Raw genomic sequence first — 22,168 nt, 5'->3', positions numbered from 1 at the left:
CTGAGCTCTAGAGCCTGCGAGCCACAACTACTGAGCCTGCGTGCCACAACTACTGAAGCCCATGCACCTAGAGACCGTGCTCCGCAACAAGAGAAGCCACCGCGATGAGAAGCATGCGCACCACAACGAAGAGTAGCCCCTGCTCGCGGCAACTAGAGAAAGCCCGTGCACAGCAACGAAGACCCAACACAGCCAAAAATAAAAATAAAATAAATAAATTTATATAAAAAAAGAAAAGAAATTGAATTATTTGCAGTGAGGTGGATGGACCTAGAGTCTGTCATACAGAGTGAAGTAAGTCAGAAAGAGAAAAACAAATACCATATGCTAACACATATATATGGAATCTAAAAAAAAAAAAAGGTTCTGAAGAACCTAGGGGCAGGACAGGAATAAAGACACAGATGTAGAGAATGGACTTGAGGACATGGGGAGGGGGAAGGGTAAGCTGGGACGAAGTGAGAGAGTGGCATGGACATATATACACTACCAAATGTAAAATAGATAGCTAGTGAGAAGCAGTCACATAGCACAGGGAGATCAGCTCTGTGACCACCTAGAGGGGTGGGATAGGGAGGGTGGGAGTGAGGCGCAAGAGGGAGGGGATATGGGGACATATGTATACATACAGCTGATTCACTTTGTTATAAAGCAGAAACTAACACACCACTGTAAAGCAATTATACTCCAATAAAGATGTTAAAAAAAATAATGCTCCTTATATGTTCAAGTTTTTTCCTCAGTTTATGAGCTTGAATCACAATACAGTTATGAAAGATGGAAAATATGAAGTTTTTTTCCCTACTTAGGTAAACAATAAAGAAAAGATCTATTGAGTTGGTAGGTGGATAGTACTTTTTTCATTTGAAGGAAGAAAGAATGAGTAGGAATTGGAAAGGTGTTATGGGCTGGAAAAAAGCAGCCAGTCCTCCAATCAGGCTTCGTTTATTTAAATTTTAACTTAGTGAAATGGACTCAACCATTTCTTTGCCTTCTGATTTTCAACAGTGCTATATTTAAAATACCTATATTGCATTTTATGAATCATATTAGTAAGGTGTTATATTTAGAATAAAATCTTCAGGTGAAATAATCTATATAATAGATAATAAATGTTTACTGAACAATCATAACAAAAACAATCACATGTTCAATTATCTCCTTCTGGAAGCTTTCCATGAAGGGCTACAAAATTAATTTAAATAAACCTCTTAATCACTGTAAAGTGGACGATGGCTACCTAAAAAAAACGGAAGCTTTATTACTAATGACTTGTACAGATTTAGAAAATGCTATACTCTGATATTACAATATCAGATACTGTTGCCACCAAGGGTCATTTATTTGAACCTAAATATGTGGGCAAAAAAGAAGCTCACAAATCTTGACTAGCACTATATACAGTGGTTTCTATGGAGCTAACAGTAAATTATTCCTTTTTCAATGATTATCTCAAGAGATTAGTATCCCAGTGAGAAAGTATTTCTCACTGACTGTCCATCAGATATCTTTAAAGATGTAAGAACAAATCACATGATAAAATGGACAAAAATGACACTGGCCATGATGGCCAGGGCCCAGGCAGTTACTATTACTTTATTCATAAAATAAATACATGTTAGCAGTTCCATCTGTGCCTTTTAGAAATGGGAACTAAAGTTAACCTAAATGCTTATCAAGAAAAACCCTTAAAGAAATTATTTCAAAAAGTGAGGCATCTATTGTCATGAGACAATTCAAAATACAGCTGTATCAATTTCCCCATGTGTTCATTTCTCCCCTGGATATTATTTTAACATGATAAATATTAGGTGTAATGACCAAAAAAGTGCATGGTGTTTTCTTTGTAGCTACTCAAATATTTGTTAATTTCAGAGTAATTTGGTGCTGTGAAAGACCCATTTTCCTCCCTTCATTATAAAGCAAAGATAATATCTAAAATTTAAAGTCTTGCTATGATAGGTTAGTTAATGCTAGAACTCCATTATAAACATGTCAGTTACACTATAGCTTTGCTATCCCTCATTTCACTCAAATGATATTTGTTCTCTGAAATATGTATTAACAGAATTTTCTGAATTTAATTATACTTTTACTTGCCAGGAATAAAAACTTTAAAAGAATTTCTATAGCAAATCATTTTGAAATTTGCTACTTAAATTAAAAGTATCAATATAATAAATTCAGATGGAATCTTGTTCAGTTTTTGAAAACATTATTACTATATGTGTCTATTAAAGAGGACTTAATGAAATATCTGCAAATATGGTAATAAAAGCTATACATAATAGAATTCTTAGTATTTAACTATAAGGATGATTCTACTGATCAAAACCACAGAATATTCACTTTTGAAGTAGTTTTCCAACAGTGGTAATGTGTTTGAACTGGTGTGTTATGAGTCTTTCATTAAATGCTCTTAGGGATCCATAGGGACCTACTCAAAGAGAGATGACCAAGACTGGGCATTACATGTGGGTTCAGAACCACAATGAAGGGCAATGAATCAATGGGTCATCAGCACATGGTCTAACTAACCAACTGAATAAAAATAATTTGTGAACTTGGGCTAGGAAAAGAACAAGAAAAGTTAGGCTGCTGCCTTACATTATGAAAAACTTTGGTAAGATATATTTACATCTGGAGATTTTTTTTTTAATTGCAGTATTAAGATAAATACAAAAGATGTAGATAACCTCCAGTAGAGGAATAGATAATTTTCATTCATTTTCTCCCAATAAAATTCAATATTTTGAAATGTACTTTTTTTTAAACATAGTTAACATATTAGCATTTTCTCCAAACTGTAAAATAATACTTACCAAAAGATTAACTTACAAATGATGTTGTGATCCATTCAAAACAAATAATCTTCTGTACCAGGCCTCCACCCCATTACGAATGCTTTCACTGAGATCCTTGTCAGAATATGGTGCTAAAATGTCTTCCTCAAGTTGATGGTCTTTAAAACCTCTAAGACACTTCTCTCCCACCTGAGGTGAGCCCACTTCCTTATTATAGCTCATTTGCTTCTCTGGTCTTTACTTTTTCTCCCATTAATTTACACAATCTTAGACAGACTAATTTATAGTTAAGGTGAGAATCACAATATTTCTAAAAAGAGTAAATCTAATGAAGTAACTACTTAATTTACATTACTATTATTTCCTCCTCACCAATCTGTAGAACTTTTATGTGAGGGCCCTTATTTCTGGCAAAGGTGGTCAGTAGGAAAAAAATAGAAGGGCACCGAAAAATCAAAGTTGGGTAACTAAAATTTTATAGTCAGTTTCAGAGTAAAAGAACTATACCGCACATTTCAGCAAGTATAAAAACTGTCATTGTTAGCAATCTTCAAAAGCTTCCTTATGAACTTTAATAGCGATGTACTGTTCCTTTTGTCACAACTTCTATCATAAGAGTTAAGGAGTTGTTTAAATTAGTTGGAATGAAAGATATGAAGTCAAAAGATAAAAATATTTTTCTGCTAAATCCCCTGGTCTTTATTGGTTTCCATTTTATATATCATTTAAATGAAATTCCTATTAAATTCAACACTACCTTAAGCTTACCCTCTAAAAGTTCTCTCTCCTGTATTTGATTGCTTACTTCTACTCCTTTTTCCTTCTTTTGTGGGGAGAAGTGCATAGAGTTATGGTGTTATAATGAATTTAAGGCAGATGAAGTAAATTTTTTTGGCACTTAGCAAAATAAATAAACTGAAATACATAATTAAATGTTTCGGCTTGAAAGGACTGTTTCAGATAAACTGTCCCACACAGTATCTAAATTACTTTATATATGATACTGATGATACAAAAATATGATATGGAGAATAAATTCCTAAAGAAATATAATCTCTTCATACACAGTTTTAAGAAAAACTGATTTGACAAATTTAGCATCCTAAATTTATTACCTTATGAATTATTTTTAAAAGAAGATTATTTTGTGCCCGAATTCTCTTATGTTGCACTTACTCCTCCTTTAAATTGTTTTATTTAAATTAATTTAAATTATCTGATACATTACTAAAAATCAAAGAATTCATACAGCAACCAAATATCCCCCTACAACTCTAAGAGAGACTGGCATCTGTGTACACTGGCTTGTTGATATATGACCATTCATCAAATATGACTGAGAATTCTAAACCCTCCTGAAGTTCACAGTTCAAAATATGTATATATTTTCCAGAGGTTATAAGCACCATAAATAAAAACAGTTATGGGGCTTCCCTGGTGGCGCAATGGTTGAGAGTCCGCCTGCCAATGCAGGGGACATGGGTTCGTGCCCCGGTCCGGGAAGATCCCACATGCCGTGGAGCGGCTAGGCCCGTGAGCCATGGCCGCTGAGCCTGCGCGTCCGGAGCCTGTGCTCCACAACGGGAGAGGCCACAACACTGAGAGGTCCACGTACCAGAAAAAAAAACAAAAAAAAAAACCCAGTTATGGATAAACAACTAGTTCCTATAAACAAATTATTCAAATCAATACTTGCATGGCGGGACTTCCCTTACGGTCCAGTGGTTAAGAATCCACTTTCCAATGCAGGGGACGCAGGTTCGATCCCTGGTTGGGTCACCAAATCTCACATGCCACATGCGGCCCGCATGCCACAACTACTGAGCCCATGTGCTCTAGAGCCCGTGCACCACAGCTAGAGGGAAGCCTGCACACCACAACAAAGAGCCCATGCGCTGCAACAAAGATCCGACGCAGCCAAAAAAAAAAAAGAGGTGCAAAGAAACTTGAAAAAAAGTACTTTCATGGCAATTGAATGCCACACAAGGATAGCTATAACGGAAAATATGCAAGCATTAAAATATTCTGAGCAGTATGATTATGGCAAAAGTGGTATTAGTGAAGAAAATGTGAGGAATAGATAAGCATCAAGGCAGGTGCATATAATATAACCAAATGGATACTGACAACCATCTAACTTTGTAGGGTCTGCCCACTATGTGTTTTCCCTTCAGTGTTCTAAGGAAAACAAGAAATCAGGAAAACAAATACATCAGGAAAGCAAGAAATTTAAAACCTGAATTTAGCAATATTATTGTTTACTGCTAAGAAAAACATATGAGAAAAGTAAAATAAGGAATAAACAAAAGGGTAAGTACGTCATAAAGCAATACTTCTTAACCTTAAATGTGTACATGGTATGACTGGTTCTGGCCTCCCTAACTTTCAATTTCAAGGAAACTCGGCAAGGATTCAAAAGGAAGCCATAATATTGAAAAATCATAATCTGGAAAACTGGCATAATAATTCTTTACACATGGTTTCCTTAGAGGTTAGTTCACTGACTTTAGCAGAGAATAAGTAACTTGGGTAGATTTTGTTTTGTTTTTTTTGTTTGTTTGTTTGTTGCCAAAGATACAACAAAAAGTACCCATTTCTAGGTTTTCCAGATACTCAGGCCATGGCAAAGCATAGGCTGTTACCTCAGGGGCTCTCAATTGGTAGCTGTCACTGTTTTCTGCCTTAGGGAAAATCTCTATCCAATCCTTCTTGCATTTGATGCAAGATAGAATGTAAAGGAAGCAGGATAACTGTGGTCACTTGATCTCCACTTATGCCATCTCAAAGTTACTACTCATGCAGTTTACCATTCTGCTTTTTTATACCATTCTCTCTTTTATAGTCAAATGGAAATGGAAGTGAGAAGGATAAAGTATTTTCCCTTTTCAATTTTCAAAGCTGGCTAAATTACACAACTAATTAAACAGATATGTATGTTCGCCTGTATCTTTTCTTTATCTACATTCGTATGTGTGGGAAATCAGTCATTGTACATGCTAGCTTTTACCTTCAATGAACAGTGTGATGCTAAAACACCAGAGGAAATTGTCTAACCCCAAACCTTTATGTAGTCAAAAAATACTGACCTTGATACTGGTTAGTAAACTTTAGCTATTATAAACAAAACACATATTAAAATACCTACAGAATTAAAAATAAAAATAAAAAATAGCATATAAAAGTTAAACTAGGGCCTCCCTGGTGGCGCAGTGGTTGAGAGTCCGCCTGCCGATGCAGGGGATACGGGTTCGTGCCCCGGTCCGGGAGGATCCCATATGCCGCGGAGCGGCTGGGCCCGTGAGCCATGGCCGCTGAGCCTGCGCATCCGGAGCCTGTGCTCCGCAACGGGAGAGGCCACAACAGTGAGAGGCCCGCATACCGCAAAAAAAAAAAAAAAAAAAAAAAAAAAAAAAAAAAAGTTAAACTAAATCTGCACCAGTGTTTTCCATAGCTCTGACTATATATGAACCAGTAGCCCCTCCCTTTGACTATACTGCCAACTACTGATGAGGAACCTACCCTGGAACTCTCTAGAACATGGGAAGTCACATGTGGGTCATGTCCCAAACAAGGTTTTAAAGCCCTTAATTACTCTTAAAAAACTATACCTTATCTAAAGAGTACTCTACACTTCATGCTTGATTAGTTTCCCCAGGTCCAAGGTATATAATTTCTTGATGAACATCTTTAATAATCAGTTGAAGATTCTTTCCTTAGGTAATGGAACTCACATTTCCCCAGGCCAACATCCACTGCTGGCAACAGATGCATCAGAACCACCAGAACCAAGATTATTCAATTCACATTTTAAGCCAGCCAAAGAAAATAGAGCTTTTAAAAAAAAACTAAGTGTCCAAAGAGACTGTTTTGGCAAATATGGTTTCAAAAAATACAAGTCATTAGCTTCTTAATGTGGAAGTCGAATTTTCCCAATGCACAATTTATTACTGGCAAAGGATTCACCAAGCTCTGCCAGTAAAAAGGGGAGAACTGTTGGAAAAGTGATCTATGCACACAATTCCAGTTAAGTTATAAATGCAATATATAATTTAGTAAAGACTTGTGCTGCACTATTATGACAACAAACATTATATCAGAATCAATTACCTGCCATATTTGGAACACAACATTATTACTCACTGAAAAATCTTCTGTAAAACTTGCTTTAAAAGGAAAAAAAAAAAAACCAGTAAACGCCGGCAGGTGTTCCAGGAACATTCATTAATAATGAGATCCAAATTTGGAGATCAATTAATGGATCATAAATGTAGAGAACTTTAGATATCATTTTATTTATGTTTGAGGGGACTGAGAACTTAAGAGCCAATATGGTCTGAATATGGTCACACAGGATTGCATGACAAAGCTAAGAAACTATATAGCATGTTGCATCCCAGAAGTACGAAGTAAAGATCTTGGTGTGTACCCTGAGGCATTCAAATTGTCTCAAAGGTAACTACTTCCTGGAACTGTAATCATTTTGTACCTCACAGAAGGTAGTAATCCAGGGGTGACAGAAAAAGGTACAGAGACCAAAAAGAAGGGCACAGCTTATTTCTCTGTGCATTGGTACTTGTGACATTTGAAAGATTTTGTTGGCTTCTGTTTAAAGGAGTTTATATTAAGCAGTTTTAATTACCTAGTCTCTAAAGTAGATTTGCAGGTATGTGACAAGTGAGGAAAGGCAAATATAAAAGCAATACATTCCAGGAGATATCTAGGACCCAGGAAGAGGAAGTTTTCAGGGCAGCTTACAAAGAAAGCCAAAAAAGACTGTAGTTCATCCTGATACCCAGAAAGCCCAAATTTTTTTTTTTAAACATCAGGGTTTGTAAGTTACAGGACTTCCTATGTCTTCCTATCTGAAGTGAGTGATCACTACATGGGTAGTCAGCAAATTCAAACTTTTATACAAGTGGAGAAGCTGAAAGTGCTTGAGAAACACACTCACTGTCTTATGAGAGAGAATGACATAGTTCTAAATAACAATTCAGGAAGGAAGGAAGAGAAAAGATTACAAGAGGGTTGAGGACTTAGTAAGTATTAAGATGCTGAGTGGAAAAATATTATATTTTGGAAAAAGATGAGAAACTAAGCATATGTGGAATTACAGGTATAAGAAAGACTCTGCTTATGGAGCAGCAACTCATATTTTTAAATGGCAAAAATATAAAGGCAATTAAAAATGAAAGAAATCCTATTACTGTCCTTAGTAGCGGAGAGAACTTGTGGCACTGTTAATTCCCTCTTGGGTACAGAATGGTTATTTGGGGGATCTTAGGAGTAGATTTTTATATTGTTGGTATATAGTGATTTTTTCAGAAAGACAGGTTTTCAGGAGACCATGCTATCTTTCCTTTTGTTGATACAAACAATTCCCTAAATTCCAGAATGCAGGCTTCTAAAACTCAGCTTTGATAACATGCATCCATAGTAATGGTATGGTGGGTCATAAACTACTTGAGATCATACCAATAGACAAAACAGAACTCATTTGATGAATTATGCTGATATGGTCTTTCTCCATGTTAATAACTAAAACTAAATTTTTAGTTGTGGGTAAGCAAGAGAAACCTTAGTCACCCTCTGAGGTTGAGAGAAATTGGGCATTTTAATGAAAATCTACAATCTTTTTGGGAAAGTGAAACACTTTCTAGTATTGATAAGGCAATTTCTAATAAAGCTACTCTCTAGAATTAGCTGGGGTTAGGCTCTTACATCAAATCTGTTTTTCTTTCTACCTATATCCCTCTGAACCCTATTTGTTCTCAGTCACTCTCAAAGAACTGAATCACCTTGGAAGAATAAACAGCATAGAAGACTAACACAAAAAAACAGGAGGCAATTTACTATCCTGGAGTATAGAGATACAAAGCTATCTAGATTCTTCCCATGTCAATGACAGAAATTGGAAGATTCAATAATACAGATTGCAATGGGTCTCTAATGACTCTTCTCTACTCCTGTGAGGCATTTTCTAAAGCAGGGTAGTATCGTAATTTGTTCTTTACAGTTAATAGTTTTGATAAAATACAGATACAGGATACACAACTAGCTATGCAGATGCTGCTAAATCAATATTTTAGGTGATGACTTATGACACTAGAATGATTATACTCCTGGAAAAGAGTTAAGTAGTTCAGAAGAACCAAAATTTTATGCTTAGCAAGACCCATAGGTATGATCAAGGGGCTTTAAACTGAAATCAAAGGACAAAAAAATTCCTCAATTAAAACTGTAAGACTATGAACAATAATAACACCACAGGGGAGAAAAGCAGAGTAAAAGAACTATCAGGTACTGATTAAGAGAAGAGATATAAACAAATAGAAAAAAAAATCCAATAGCTTTAAAAAAAGTGTGTATGTGTCTATTTGTATATAGCAAACCTGAAATTTCAACATAAGTAAATCTCAGGGATTAACACTTAGGAATCCATGAATGGGAACTGGCATTTGAAAGGAGTATCTTACAATGTTTTATAATGGAAGGCAGAAGATACCTTTAAACCAATACATACACATGTATATGGAAATTCTTGAACATGGGATAAAGGAATCCCTAAATGAGGTTAAAAGAAGGCAATAGGCTTCCCTGGTGGCGCAGTGGTTGAGAGTCCGCCTGCTGATGCAGGGGACGCGGGTTTGTGCCCCGGTCCGGGAAGATCCCACATGCCGCGGAGCAGCTGGGTCCGTGAGAGGCCACAACAGTGAGAGGCCCACGTACCGCCAAAAATAAATAAATAAATAAATAAATAAATAAGGCAATAGTTGTACTATCAGAAGGAACATACTTTTTGGCCACCTGAGCAGAAGCAGGATTTAGCTCAAGTTTTCCTAAAACATGTTGCAAACAAGCACAGGGATAAGATACCACCATGATGCGTGGAGACATTAGCTCTTTACCTGTACTGGCAGCTAAATTTTGTTCAAATCAGAGCATCTGATAAATTCCTAAGTTACCCTGTTGAAAATTTCATCCTCCAACAAATAGAGGAAGCAATGAGGGGAACTGATTTAACGATTTCATACTTAAATTTAAACACAAAGCCAGAACTGAATGATGATGCAGAAGTGATAGGAACTCTAGTAGTGACTATGCCAATGAAAGACAATCCTGGGCACTGTCAAACATGTTGCTACATCTCTGGTTGGATATTTTGACAGTCACTCATGATATTCTTAGGAAACAGGACAAATAGTGGATTTATAGATGGCTTAATAACTATCATCGAAAGAATAAAGATTGGCAGGTTCACATCAACCTTGAGGGAGACCTCTACTTGGTCTATTCTTGGTTTGGTTCTACAAAACATTTTAAATCAGTAACTTGAAGAAATAGGAGCACATCTGTACATTTCTGGGGGACACAAAGTTGAGAAAGAGAGTTATAATATGCAGGATAAAATAGTACATTCAACAAATATTGGGACTTCCCTGGCAGTCCAGTGCAGTGGGCACCGGTTTGATCCCTGGTCAGGGAAGTAAGATCCCTGCATGCCACACAGCTCGGCCAAAAAAACCCCAAACAACCAAAAAACAAACGAAACAAACAAACAAAAAACCACCAACCAAAAAACAAATATTGATTGAGCACCTTTTTAGGTAAGGTGTTAAAGTGAATACAAAGATCAATCAAGATATAGTTCTTCCACTCATTTCCTTTTCAACACAAGTAGATAAAAATATTTTAAAATTATCAAAGAACAAGATATGAAGTGAGAGAAAATACAGATAAAGTGGTTGGACAGACAGATGAAGGGAGACTTCTGGCTTTATGTGTTGGTGGGTTCAGAATCTGGGATAATTTAGTGAAAGTGTTCATAGGAACATGTCAGATGAGTAGAATTTGGACATGCAGTGGTCAAGAGAAGGGGGATCCAGATTCAGAGGTGGAAAAGCATGGAGCTTATATTGAGAAAGTTTTGTGGTTTTGTTTGAAGAATGAAATGTAGGACAGGGAGCAATAGGAAACAAAAGTTGGGTAATAAGATTCTGGGATACAGGTTGGCATGATGAACTAAAAACAATAAAATTAAGTTTAACTTGGATGAACTTATAATTTCAAAGCAAAGATGTTGGTCCCTGCTTTCTACTTGAAAATTATTACCCCCAAACAATAAGGCAAAAAGAAATAACACGAACTCCAATTTTAATGACTAAGAGGCATACACGAACCACAATACATGGAAATTAAAAGCAGATAAAAGAATGATGACTTAGCATAGCAAAGGAAGGCCAAGTCCATGTGCCTGAAGAGGAGGATACCACAAAGAAGCAGCACTTCCAGAACACTGGAAATGTTCAGGAATTAGAAACACCCGTACCAAAGGCAGAAGGGAGAAAAAGGACTAAAATCAAGGAAATGGGGCTAAAAACATAAAAAAGTCTGAGGCAGAAAAAATTAAACCCCTGCTCATGGTGACACCAAGCAAAAAGGATGGGCTAAAGCTAAGTGCCAGATACTGCTATAGAATTAGATAGTTTAAAAAATAAGAAATAAAACTAACAATTTATTACTTCTTAAATGTTTTGAGATAAAAATTATTTGGTGTTATAAAACAGTGTAAAGGGGCTTTCCTGGTGGTGCAGTGGTTAAGAATCTGCTTGCCAATGCAGGGGACACGGGTTCGAGCCCTGGTCTGGGAAGATCTCACATGCCACGGAGCAACTAAGTCCGTGCACCACAACTACTGAGCCTGCACTCTAGAGCCTGTGAGCCACAACTACTGAGCCCACGTGCCACAACTACCAAAGCCCATATGCCTAGAGCCTGTGCTCCACAACAAGAGAAGCCACTGCAATGAGAAGCCCGCGCACTGCAATGAAGAGTAGCCCCCGCTCGCCACAACTAGAGAAAGTCTGCGCACAGCAACGGAGACCCAACGCAGCCAAAGTAAATTAAATAAATACATTTATTAAAAAAACAACAAAAAACAGTGTAAAATATTTTTAACCAGTTCTTAATCAGAAGAGCATTTCTCAAAGCACGTATGCTCTGGCTCTGAGTCCCAACTGCAGAGATTCTCATTTAGTAGAGTGGGAAATAGAAACTTATATCTTGAACAAGTTTTTTACTCTAAAAACCACTCAGCTAGTGTAAAAAAGAAATCTATCACCAAAACCTATCAAAAATTAAAATAGTATAGAGAAAAATACTGTCATTTTCATTCATAGGTAAATACTATGTGCCAGGTATGGTTCTAGGAACTGGGAATAGGGCAGTAAACAATAAGGTGTATATTCTAGGAGCAGTAGAGACACAAACAATGTACGTAAAATAGGTAGTATTTTGCATATAATTAGATGGTTCTATGAAAAAAATATATAGTAGGGAAGGAATAAAAGGAATGGGACTAGAAAGAAGGTAATATTTCTGCAAATATTTGACGGAAGAGAGGGAGCAAACCATAAAGATATTTGGGAAAAGTGTTTCAGGCAGAGAGAACTGATGCAAAGGCCCCAAGACATGCGACTGTCCATATATTTATTCAAGGAACATCAAGGAGGATAGTAGAGCTGGAGCAGAGTGAGTGAAGATATGAGATTAGAAAGGTAATTAGGGAACTAAATTGTATAGCATCTCACGGGCCTCTGAAGGACTTTGGCTTTTATTCCTAGTGAGATGGTAAGCTACATGATTAGAAGAATAAATATATGAAGAATATTTACATATATACATGCAAACATATGATATATATTATATATGAAATTCTGAAAAGCAAGGAAATTTGTCTAAGTAATTAATAACGAAAATAAAAATGTCAAGTGGTGTCTGGGAACCTTAGTTGGCTAAACAAATCTAGACAATATCTAATATGGTACCTTAGGGTAAGTGTTTAATAAATATTTGTGGAATAAAAGGACAGTGGATTAATACTGAAAAGGAAAATGAGGATTTTTCAAATTCTTGTAAAGTCAGAGGCAATGTATTAAGAATATAACAATTATCCTAAGATGTGGTCTTCTATCAAATATTTCAAGGCAGTCATAGATATCAAGTAGATTTTTCCCATTTCCTATTTTATATAGGTTAGGCAAGAAGAGACGAAATAAAGAGCCTTTCAGAGTTACTCTGAAACTTTTCATCTTTTGTTTGAAAGTGTCAAAGACATAGTTTTAACAGTCCATATTTTAAGCTTAGCTTAAGCTTTCCTGGGTTTTAGTTTTAAAAATTCATTTATAATGATTCACACTCAAACTAGCTCTATTTTTATTATTTTAAAAAATTTATATTTTCAACCCAAAGGCTGTTTTTTCCCCCAAAGCCTAAAGCCCAGAGCTTTGACTGTCCATGAAGAATTTTGAAAGTGACACAGCTACTTCTGACAGCTAGAAAAAGTGAATGTACCTTCTTCTCCCCATTGTCACCAATGTAGCTTCTAAATAAGCCAATTTACTCTTTCTGGTTGTCAGACAGTCTTAGTTTTTAAATTATTTTGGTGATAAATAATGCCAAGAACAGCAAAACTGTTCTTCTTTAATATCAGTCCTTCTTTTGCCTGATAACAGAATTTTACAGAAGCATTAATTTTTTTTTTTTTTTTTTTTTTTTTTTTTCTTTTTGCGGTATGCGGGCCTCTCACTGTTGTGGCCTCTCCCGTTGCGGAGCACAGGCTCCGGATGCGCAGGCCCAGCGGCCATGGCTCACGGGCCCAGCCGCTCCGCGGCATATGGGATCCTCCCAGACCGGGGCACGAACCCGTATCCCCTGCATCGGCAGGCGGACTCTCAACCACTGCGCCACCAGGGAGGCCCAGAAGCATTAATTTTTTGATCAACTGAAAAATGGACAGCTAGCTCCTTCAACTACTGTAATAAGACTTTCTACAGGAATGAAATTAACTTCTGCTGTTATAGAAGAGCAAATATTGTGTTGTATGTTTTTGCATCATACCATGTAAGGATTTCTTAGAAAAAATACACATTCTCAAGTCATAATATTAAAAGCATTACCTTACATGGCCAAGTGACTTATGCTCTTTTCTATGAACCAAACTATTGACAGGTGAAATTCAGAATAAAAATACACAAAAAACCATTTGTGTTAGCATACAGGAAATTAAGCTAAAGCCATATGATTTACTAAGTGAACAGTCCACTTTCATTCCTCTGATACATTCAAGATTTGCAAAGATTACGTAACGCAAAAAATTTACATAAATCTATACTAAAGTATGTTAATTTGAAGTGTGAGGTCAGTTTTAATTAGAAAGATTTGACTTCTGCTTACTCTTTATCAGGGTATTCATTAAACATAGAAAAGAAGTAAGAGGGTAGAAAACTTGGTCACTCAGTTTAGCAGTTTTCTCAGATTGAAAAAATAACAATGAAACCTCCAGGGTTAAGAATTTCAGAGGAGGCTGCTAGACAGAGAAGACAGACCAAATTAGCTTACCACTTGAACCATTTTGAGATATCTGGCATATCTTGGATCCTTGGCTACAGTTAAGATATTTTCTGGTGTTACTTCACTTTCCTGTGGTCCAGAGTCTTGTAAACTGTTCGGCTGTAGAGAGTATTGCATATAAAACTTTAGACAATTCACAAAAGGGGTCCATCATGTTACTTAAAAGGGATGTTTCTTTTTATAATTCTAAAGCAATCAATATCAGAAATAAATCACATTTCTAAATTTACCAATAATTTAATTATGGGATATATGTTTCCAAATATTTACAAATACTTAAATATGATTTCAGAGGAAGTTACACTTAATGTCAACACTATATTGTTCCATAAAGATGTAAATATATTCATGGCATTAAAAAATTAGAATTCTGCTTTACTTGTCCCAAGTGCTGATATAAAACATGAATTATTGATGGACCTATTATTTTAATACAACTTTTAATAAAGCTAATAAAGCTATTTGATTTGTCAATTGTTCAACTGTAGCAGACAGAAAATTGATTTTCTGGGTATCTATACCATCTACACAATTATATTCCTCATTCATTGAATAATCTTGTTCTACGTGGATATGGCTATTCTAACATCTTTAAAGGCAGTGCCTGGAGAACTTGTGGAAGAGAAACCCATTTCTCAGACAAAATTATGTTTTTATATATTTCAGCTACTGATGAAATTATTAACATTATAAAAACTACTACTTATAATGAAGAATACTGGGGAATGGTCTTTATGGACAAAAATGTTTTTATCATATAGGCAGTTCTCAACTTCGCATGGTACGATGTTAACTGAAACTTGTCCATATTGGAACCCTATCTTCACTTAAGTGCAAAGCTAGGACTGTCTATATACAGTTCTTGATTTTTCTATCAACCTAAACATTTAGAGTAAGTCTAGTTAGTGAATTCTCACTCACTATCTGTATGTTAGCCTTAAGAGTAAGTTCCTTAACTGAATAAAATCAATTTTATGTCTACATATCTATGCTGAAATGTAAATAAATCAAAAAAATCTTTAAGTATTCATAGTTTTTAGAATATGAATTATATGTTAAGGTTTTTCCTCAGATAATTCAAATATAAATTAAATCTCTTTTAAATGCTGAAGCAAATAAAACATCCAAAAATTCTTTAGGTTACTCCTGTTATATGACAGTGTCAAGTGTACAAAAGTGTCCACGCACGTGTGTATGTGTGTGTATATATATATATGTATATATACACACTCATCTGTAAAATACATAATTACAAACTGTCCAAAACATTAATTAAATAAAAAATTCAAACAAGACCCAAGTATGCTTTAAAAAAAATAGGGACAATAAATTCATACAGTAGCACAATGGAGCAAATGATACTTACATATAAGACCAATGGATTTTAAAACTTAGCCTTTAACTTTGGCCTAATAACTAAGACCTCAACAAGGTTTAATTATATCAGGTCTTACACCTTTGCTATTTGAATGACTCAAATCCTCTCTCATATTTCTCATCTGTCCTTCATTTTATTCTCAAATTAATCTCAATCTGCACAACTGGATGTTCTATTGTGAGTAATGATAAGATCTGAACCATGAAATTAAAGTTGCAGAAAAATCAGCATGCAAACCTTGGGCCTTTGACTCATATATATCAATAGATTGGAGATTGCAATGAATGGATGATTAAAAAAAAAGTTCACGATTATCCTTTATCTGATAAGTGAGTTGACTGTAATGTCAATGGAAATTCTGTGTTAAGCAATACTTCAGTCCATTTCAAAATATTTTACATAAAATATACCAACTAAAAACAATGGAGAAGAAATTAGAAAGTTGATTTCAATATTAAGAACATGCTGATTTTATTAATCCAATCAAGACACAATTTTAGGACATTTTTAAAACTCAGGAAGCCAACAACACTTCATAAATTCTCCAAATGAATTAATATACTATTTTTAAACTGCCAGAATATCAGGTCATTCTGAATTTTAGATAATTCAGTTGTGATTACTCATAATCAATTTTTGAGACCTTAAATAGGCAAGACCAACACAGCTGTGTAAGTTTTAAAATACATATTATAGATGGCATGTACAATAACACCTGGAAAAATTAATATTAAAAGTTAGATACCATTTTAGAAATTTATAGAAACACATGACAGTTAGTATCCTCCAAAGAATAATTACTAGGTACAGTGGAAACATTTAATATTTTTTACACATGCCTTGTTCTAGAGAAAGGATGGTCCATCTTTAACTGAAAAAACCTTGTGAAGTTAAACTCCTCTAAACATCTGGATCTACTCTTGTATATTATATATATTCCAGTGGCCATCATAATGGAATTTGTTATATTAAGTGGATGTTAAATTTTCTAATATCTAATTATTAAGTAAATAGTCATCTAATTCATTCCCCAAATACATAATATCTCTAAATATATGGCTCCTCCCACAGGGCCTTGCACCACCTGTACTCAATATGTTTAACAAGTTCAACACAGGTGCTGGAGACAGTGCAGTGTAGCATATAAGAGCTAGGATTCTTGACACCAGATTGCCTGGGTTAAAATTCCAGCTCTTACTGTTTGACCTTCAGCAAGGTAACTTAACCTCTGTGTACCTCATTTGACATACCTGTAAACATAGGGCTGTTGTGAGAATTGACTTAATTTATAAAAAGCACTTAGCACGCCTCACACAGTAAAAACCTTTACATGTTTAGTTATTATCATCATGGTCAACACCATCATGATCTAAAAAATATCCTGTGAAAAGTACCTCCAGGTACAAATGCAGAATTCCATATAGATAGGAAGTCTGCTTGTTTGGTATTACTTGTTAGACCACCATTTTAGTGATTATTTTATTTTGGATTTTAATACCTCACTGAGATACACTAGAGATTATCTGTTCTTAAACAATAAAGAATTTTTATTTCTTGAAATAAAAAGTCATATAAAATTTAAATTTACAGAGCATAAATGAATATTAAGACATAAGAAACAAACACAAAGCATGGGTCTTAGTAGGATGTTGATTTAAACAAACCAACTCCCAAAACACACTTTTTAAGACAACTGGTATTTCTTAGATCAAGATCTCTCAAATTTCAAGAGTCTACAAATCACATAGGAATCTTGTTAAAATGCAGATTCTGATTCCATAAGTCTGGGGTAGAACCTGAGATCCCACATTTCTAACAGGCCCTCAGGTGATTCTGAGGCTGCTGGCCCATGGAGCAGACTTCAGGCAACAAGGAGTTAGATATTACCAGGGAATTATTGTTAATTATATTGTATATGATAAAGGCATTGTGGTTACACAAGATTAATTTCAGAACTTTTCACAAGGAATTATACAGGGGTGAAATAACATGATGCCTGGAATTCACTTCAGTAAGTGACAAAAAAAGATGAAGCATTTGCAACAAAATCTTAACTGGTGAACCCAGGTAATGGACATTTGGGTATTCATTGTACTATTCTATTTTTGTTCATGTTTGAAAGTTTTTATAATAAAACATTTAAAAGATACATTTCTTATAAGAACTAAGAAAAAACTTGCATAGTGAACTTGAAGAAAACAATTATATTCAAGATTTTTCCTAGTTCTGTATACGGTTTCTTTTTTTTATAGGCAAGAAAAATATTAACTTCAGGAAGCCCTTCAAAATAACAAATGAAAAGCTAATAACCTTTTTTCAAACTTCATTTTCTATCTTAAGGTTTAAAATATTACTATTCAAAGTGTTATATTTTTATTTAACTTCTTTCTTCAAACCTGCTGATTAGGTCTATTTGGTTCAACCAAGATATCTACTCATGTTTCCTGGAACTTAAATACTTACCTGTGATTGCTCTGAAGTGGTTTCAGAATGTGTTTCATTTGTGATCCTAGTGACACTTACAGGAGATACTTCAAATGTGACATCATCTAGCCCTGGGATAGATGACAACTGAGAAAAGAAAATTAATGTGGTATATAAGGATAATATTAGGTTCTTAAACACTAAGTTTCTAAGTAAGTGTGTGTGTGTGTGTGTGTGTGTGTGTGTGTGTTTTAAATAGCTGTCTTAAGTTTTTAAGTCTATAGAAATAGGTTCATAAAATCTCATCTTTGGTTGAAATTCTCCATGCCATAAACTACTTAAAACTGAAAGGCATTCACAAATAAAATATTTTTGAAGAATTTATCACCAATCTAATTTAGCATATCACCATTCTTTCTCAGGAATTATTTTTAAAATCTAAGGAATCCTAGTGTAAGGAATGAGAGCATGGGATTTGGAGTCAGATTGCCTAGGTCTAAGTCACAAAATATGTGACCTTGTGTAAATCTTCCTAGGCCTCAATTTTCTTACCTGTAAAGTGGGGATAAGAAAACCTAGCTCACAAAGTTGTAAAAAGATTTTTATTAAACATATTTTGTTACCCCTCAAAAAGTGCTTTGTAGCACATTTTAAGTTTGAATAATCTGGGAAATGAGAAAAGTCTTGCCACATTTTAATGTATGATACAGCTTATTCCTTGTTTTTCTTTAGTAACATCACTGAATGTTACTAAAATAAAATGCATTACTTTTCATACACAAAAAATGAGCATGTTGTCAGTGGTTAAGCATTTCAGGTTGGATTTGCAAGATCCATGCAAACCCTCTTGTCTGATTTCATCCTGATATCAATGATATACATTTGTCAAATGTTTGGCTAACTTTGAGGATTAACTCTATGGCCATGGAAAAAATTAAGGTTAATCTGTCCCTATGGCAACTTAACTTGTGACCTTGAACTCTAACTTAAGAATTCCACAAACATTAAAATAATACACATATTCATTATAAAGAATAATGAAAAACCAATGGTAATAAGACCTGAAGCAACAATATTCATTGAGAACTGTTGACTGATGACAGTATTTAGCACAGTGGCTATGGCCCAAATAGTTTCAAGTGGGTATGGCTACTAAGAGACTATCCTGAACATGTTCAAGGCCAAGTATCCTAAATTACAAGCTAAAGAAATGTTCTGAGGGAAATACACTGGCTGAAGTCCACAGGAAGATGTAGAAAGTACAAGCTAGACATTCTGATCCTTATGTTAAAAGATATTAGTCATTTCACTTCCTTAGAAATATTCAATACATATTTTTTCAGATCAAACTTTTGGATAAAAGGACAAAGTCACATATGTATAGCGGATTCAGTTTGTTTATAAAGCAGAAACTAATACACCATTGTAAAGCAATTATACTCCAATAAAGATGTTAAAAAAAAAAGGACAAAGTCACAAAAATATACTAGCATCTCCATTATTTTATATAGAAGAAAAGGACACAAAACCTGCAAGCTTCAAATCAAAACAACCCTTCTATTTTTGCTGTTATAAGATAAAAAGTTATCTTTTGTAATTTCTGACATCAAAATTGGTATTCTTTACTTTAGCATTCAATATATTTACAAATGGAAAATAGGTGATATTTTCTCCAAATTTTGCTCTGGAGACATGTAAAGTTTTACATAATTTTTCCTGTGTTATCAATGATTACTATTAAGATAATTGTGAGTTTTCCATCAAATGAAGTAAACTATGTAACAGTTCAATTTGTTAACATGTTACTCATTATGCTTTTGATTCAAATAATGAAAGAAACCTTGACCCATGTGTACATTTAAATGGACTCGGTTAGGGGTTCATAATGAAGATCATTTCCTTTGCAATTATAATAAATTAAACAAAAGAAAACATTGCACCACTTCATGGATGCAGGAGCTAAACTGAATTCATCTCTAAACGCAATTAAAGTTAAGTGTGACTGAGAAAGCTGGTATATGTAGAGCAAAGTTTATCCTATATTCAGAAATACAAACCTTTGCATCTAAAATATTGAGAGTTGTTTCAATTTGCTGGATACGAAGTGAAAGGTCTGCCAGTTTCTGGAAAAGAAAGATTAGAAACAAAAGAATGAAGTCCAAAGGAAAAAAACAAAAAAAGTCTGATTAAAATAAACCGTTAACAAGGATAACAAATGGCAGATTTGAAAATAATAAAAACTATGGTTTAAATATTTGTGATTTTCTAATATACTACTCTCTTATTTATATGAGTAAGAATGGAAACTCAAGTATTCTACTAACTTCATTAGCATGCTTCATGGTTATTTTATAAAGCTGTATTCACAGAAAAGAAAAAGTTACATTTTCAGCCTTATCAAACTCATTATCAGAGCCATAGTCAATCATTGGGGCCAGAATGTAAACTCCTCTGAGGACAAAGGTTTTTATTCACTGTTATACCCCCTAGTGCCAGAACAGTACTGGACACTTAACAGAAGCCTAATAATTGTTGTTGAATGAAGGAATTCTTCACAGAACACAAGAATAAAAATTAGCCCAAAACAGAATGGAACAGGATCTGCCTTTATAAATTACTTAAACACATAAATATATACAATTAGTCCCAAATACAAACATTTCAAGTTTGAAAAGTAAAAAAGAATGAAACTGTAAGATGAGTAGTTAATGTCGGAAAGAATTAAAACAAAGAGAAAAAATAAGAAATAATATTAAAAAAGCAAAAGGAATCAACCTACCATCAAAATCCAAGATAAACCAGAACCAAGAGCTTACCATGCTCTAGTTATTCTGTACAATTAAATTAGCCATATATATACTCCCACACAAATAAAAGTAACATCATAAAATATGATCCATAAGAACATTTATTTAAAACTCCCTCATCCTAAACATTATTAGTGACACAGCCTACAAGCAGTTGGCCAGTTTACTAGTTGACAGATATGCAGCATTCTGATTGCTTTCTGGGATATTATCAAGATCTTGACTAACTCATAAGCAGAATTTTAACACCCCAAGAAATGATCATTTTGCCCATATTTAGAGGGGGAGAAAACTGAAAGCAACCATAGCGTAGTTAGTACTTCTTCACAAGACACTTATTTTTTAGATGAGCATTCTTGATATCTACAAAGATATAATTTAGAAATAAAACATTAGAATCTAGTTTTAATGGCATTTGAAGTTAAGTTTAACCTTGATTTCTAGGATTTGTTTACATAAGGCTTTGATACAAATATAAACACAGGCTTATAAAACATCATATGGATAAATTCCTCTGCAAATTATACATGCTTTCCTGAAAATCACGGAAATTAAATTTTGACACATTAGTCATTTAATTCACTGCAGAAGCTTAGTAACTGCAGAAATCCCACAGCAAGTTAATTTGTAAAGTGAATGATAATTTCTAACTTATTTTAAAATGCATACATTGTTTTGATTAAAATAAGTGAACACAGAAAAAGAAAAAATGAATTAAAAATTCATTTTTGTTTTAATATATTTATATAAGTATGTACTTTTAAGCAATAATCATCACTGTAAACATTTGAGCATTTACCTTAGTATGCTACACTGTATATGCAAGTATCATTTGAAATCTCACACCAAGTCTATGAAGTAGAAACTATTATGATGCCAATTTTTTTTTGATGTGGACCATTTTTTAAAAATAAATAAATAAATTTATTTATTTCATTTTTGGCTGTGTTGGGTCTTTGTTGCTGCGTGCCGGCTTTCTCCAGTTGCGGTGAGCGGGGCCTATTCTTCGTTGCGGTGCTTAGGCTTCTCACTGTGGTGGCTTCTCTTGCGGAGCACGGACTCTGGGCTCGTGGGCTTCAGTAGTTGCAGCATGCAGGCTCCGTGGTTGTGGCTTGTGGGCTCTAGAGCGCAGCCTCGGTAGTTGTGGCGCACGGGCTTAGTTGCTCGGCGGCATGTGGGATCTTCCCGGACCAGGGCTCGAACCCGTTTCCCCTGTATTGGCAGGCAGATTCTTAACCACTGCGCCACCAAGGAAGTCCCTGTGAACCATTTTTTAAAGTCTTTATTGAACTTGTTACAATATTGCTTCTGTTTTATGTTTTTTGTCTGTGAGGCATTAGGGATCT

At 34.7% G+C, this 22,168-nt stretch overlaps 1 protein-coding gene across 1 annotated transcript in view; it reads right to left on the bottom strand.

Moving 5' to 3' along the window:
- The window catches only part of WASHC3 (WASH complex subunit 3), a 53,912-nt gene that overhangs the window by 21,744 nt on the left and 10,000 nt on the right, over positions 1 to 22,168 (bottom strand). Inside the window, exons 3-5 of the mRNA XM_081249468.1 lie at positions 20,073 to 20,138; positions 18,055 to 18,162; positions 14,202 to 14,312 (exon numbers count right to left, since the gene is read on the bottom strand). Of these exons, the coding sequence (XP_081105594.1) occupies positions 14,202 to 14,312; positions 18,055 to 18,162; positions 20,073 to 20,138 (285 nt within the window). The remainder of the gene's footprint in view (positions 1 to 14,201; positions 14,313 to 18,054; positions 18,163 to 20,072; positions 20,139 to 22,168) is intronic.

The sequence above is a fragment of the Mesoplodon bidens genome, assembly GCF_964165515.1.
Source record: "Mesoplodon bidens genome assembly, chromosome: 11".
Taxonomy (NCBI): Eukaryota; Metazoa; Chordata; class Mammalia; order Artiodactyla; family Ziphiidae; genus Mesoplodon; species Mesoplodon bidens.
The sequence above is the reverse complement of the archived record's forward strand: the minus strand, read 5'-3'. Positions and strand labels throughout refer to the sequence as shown.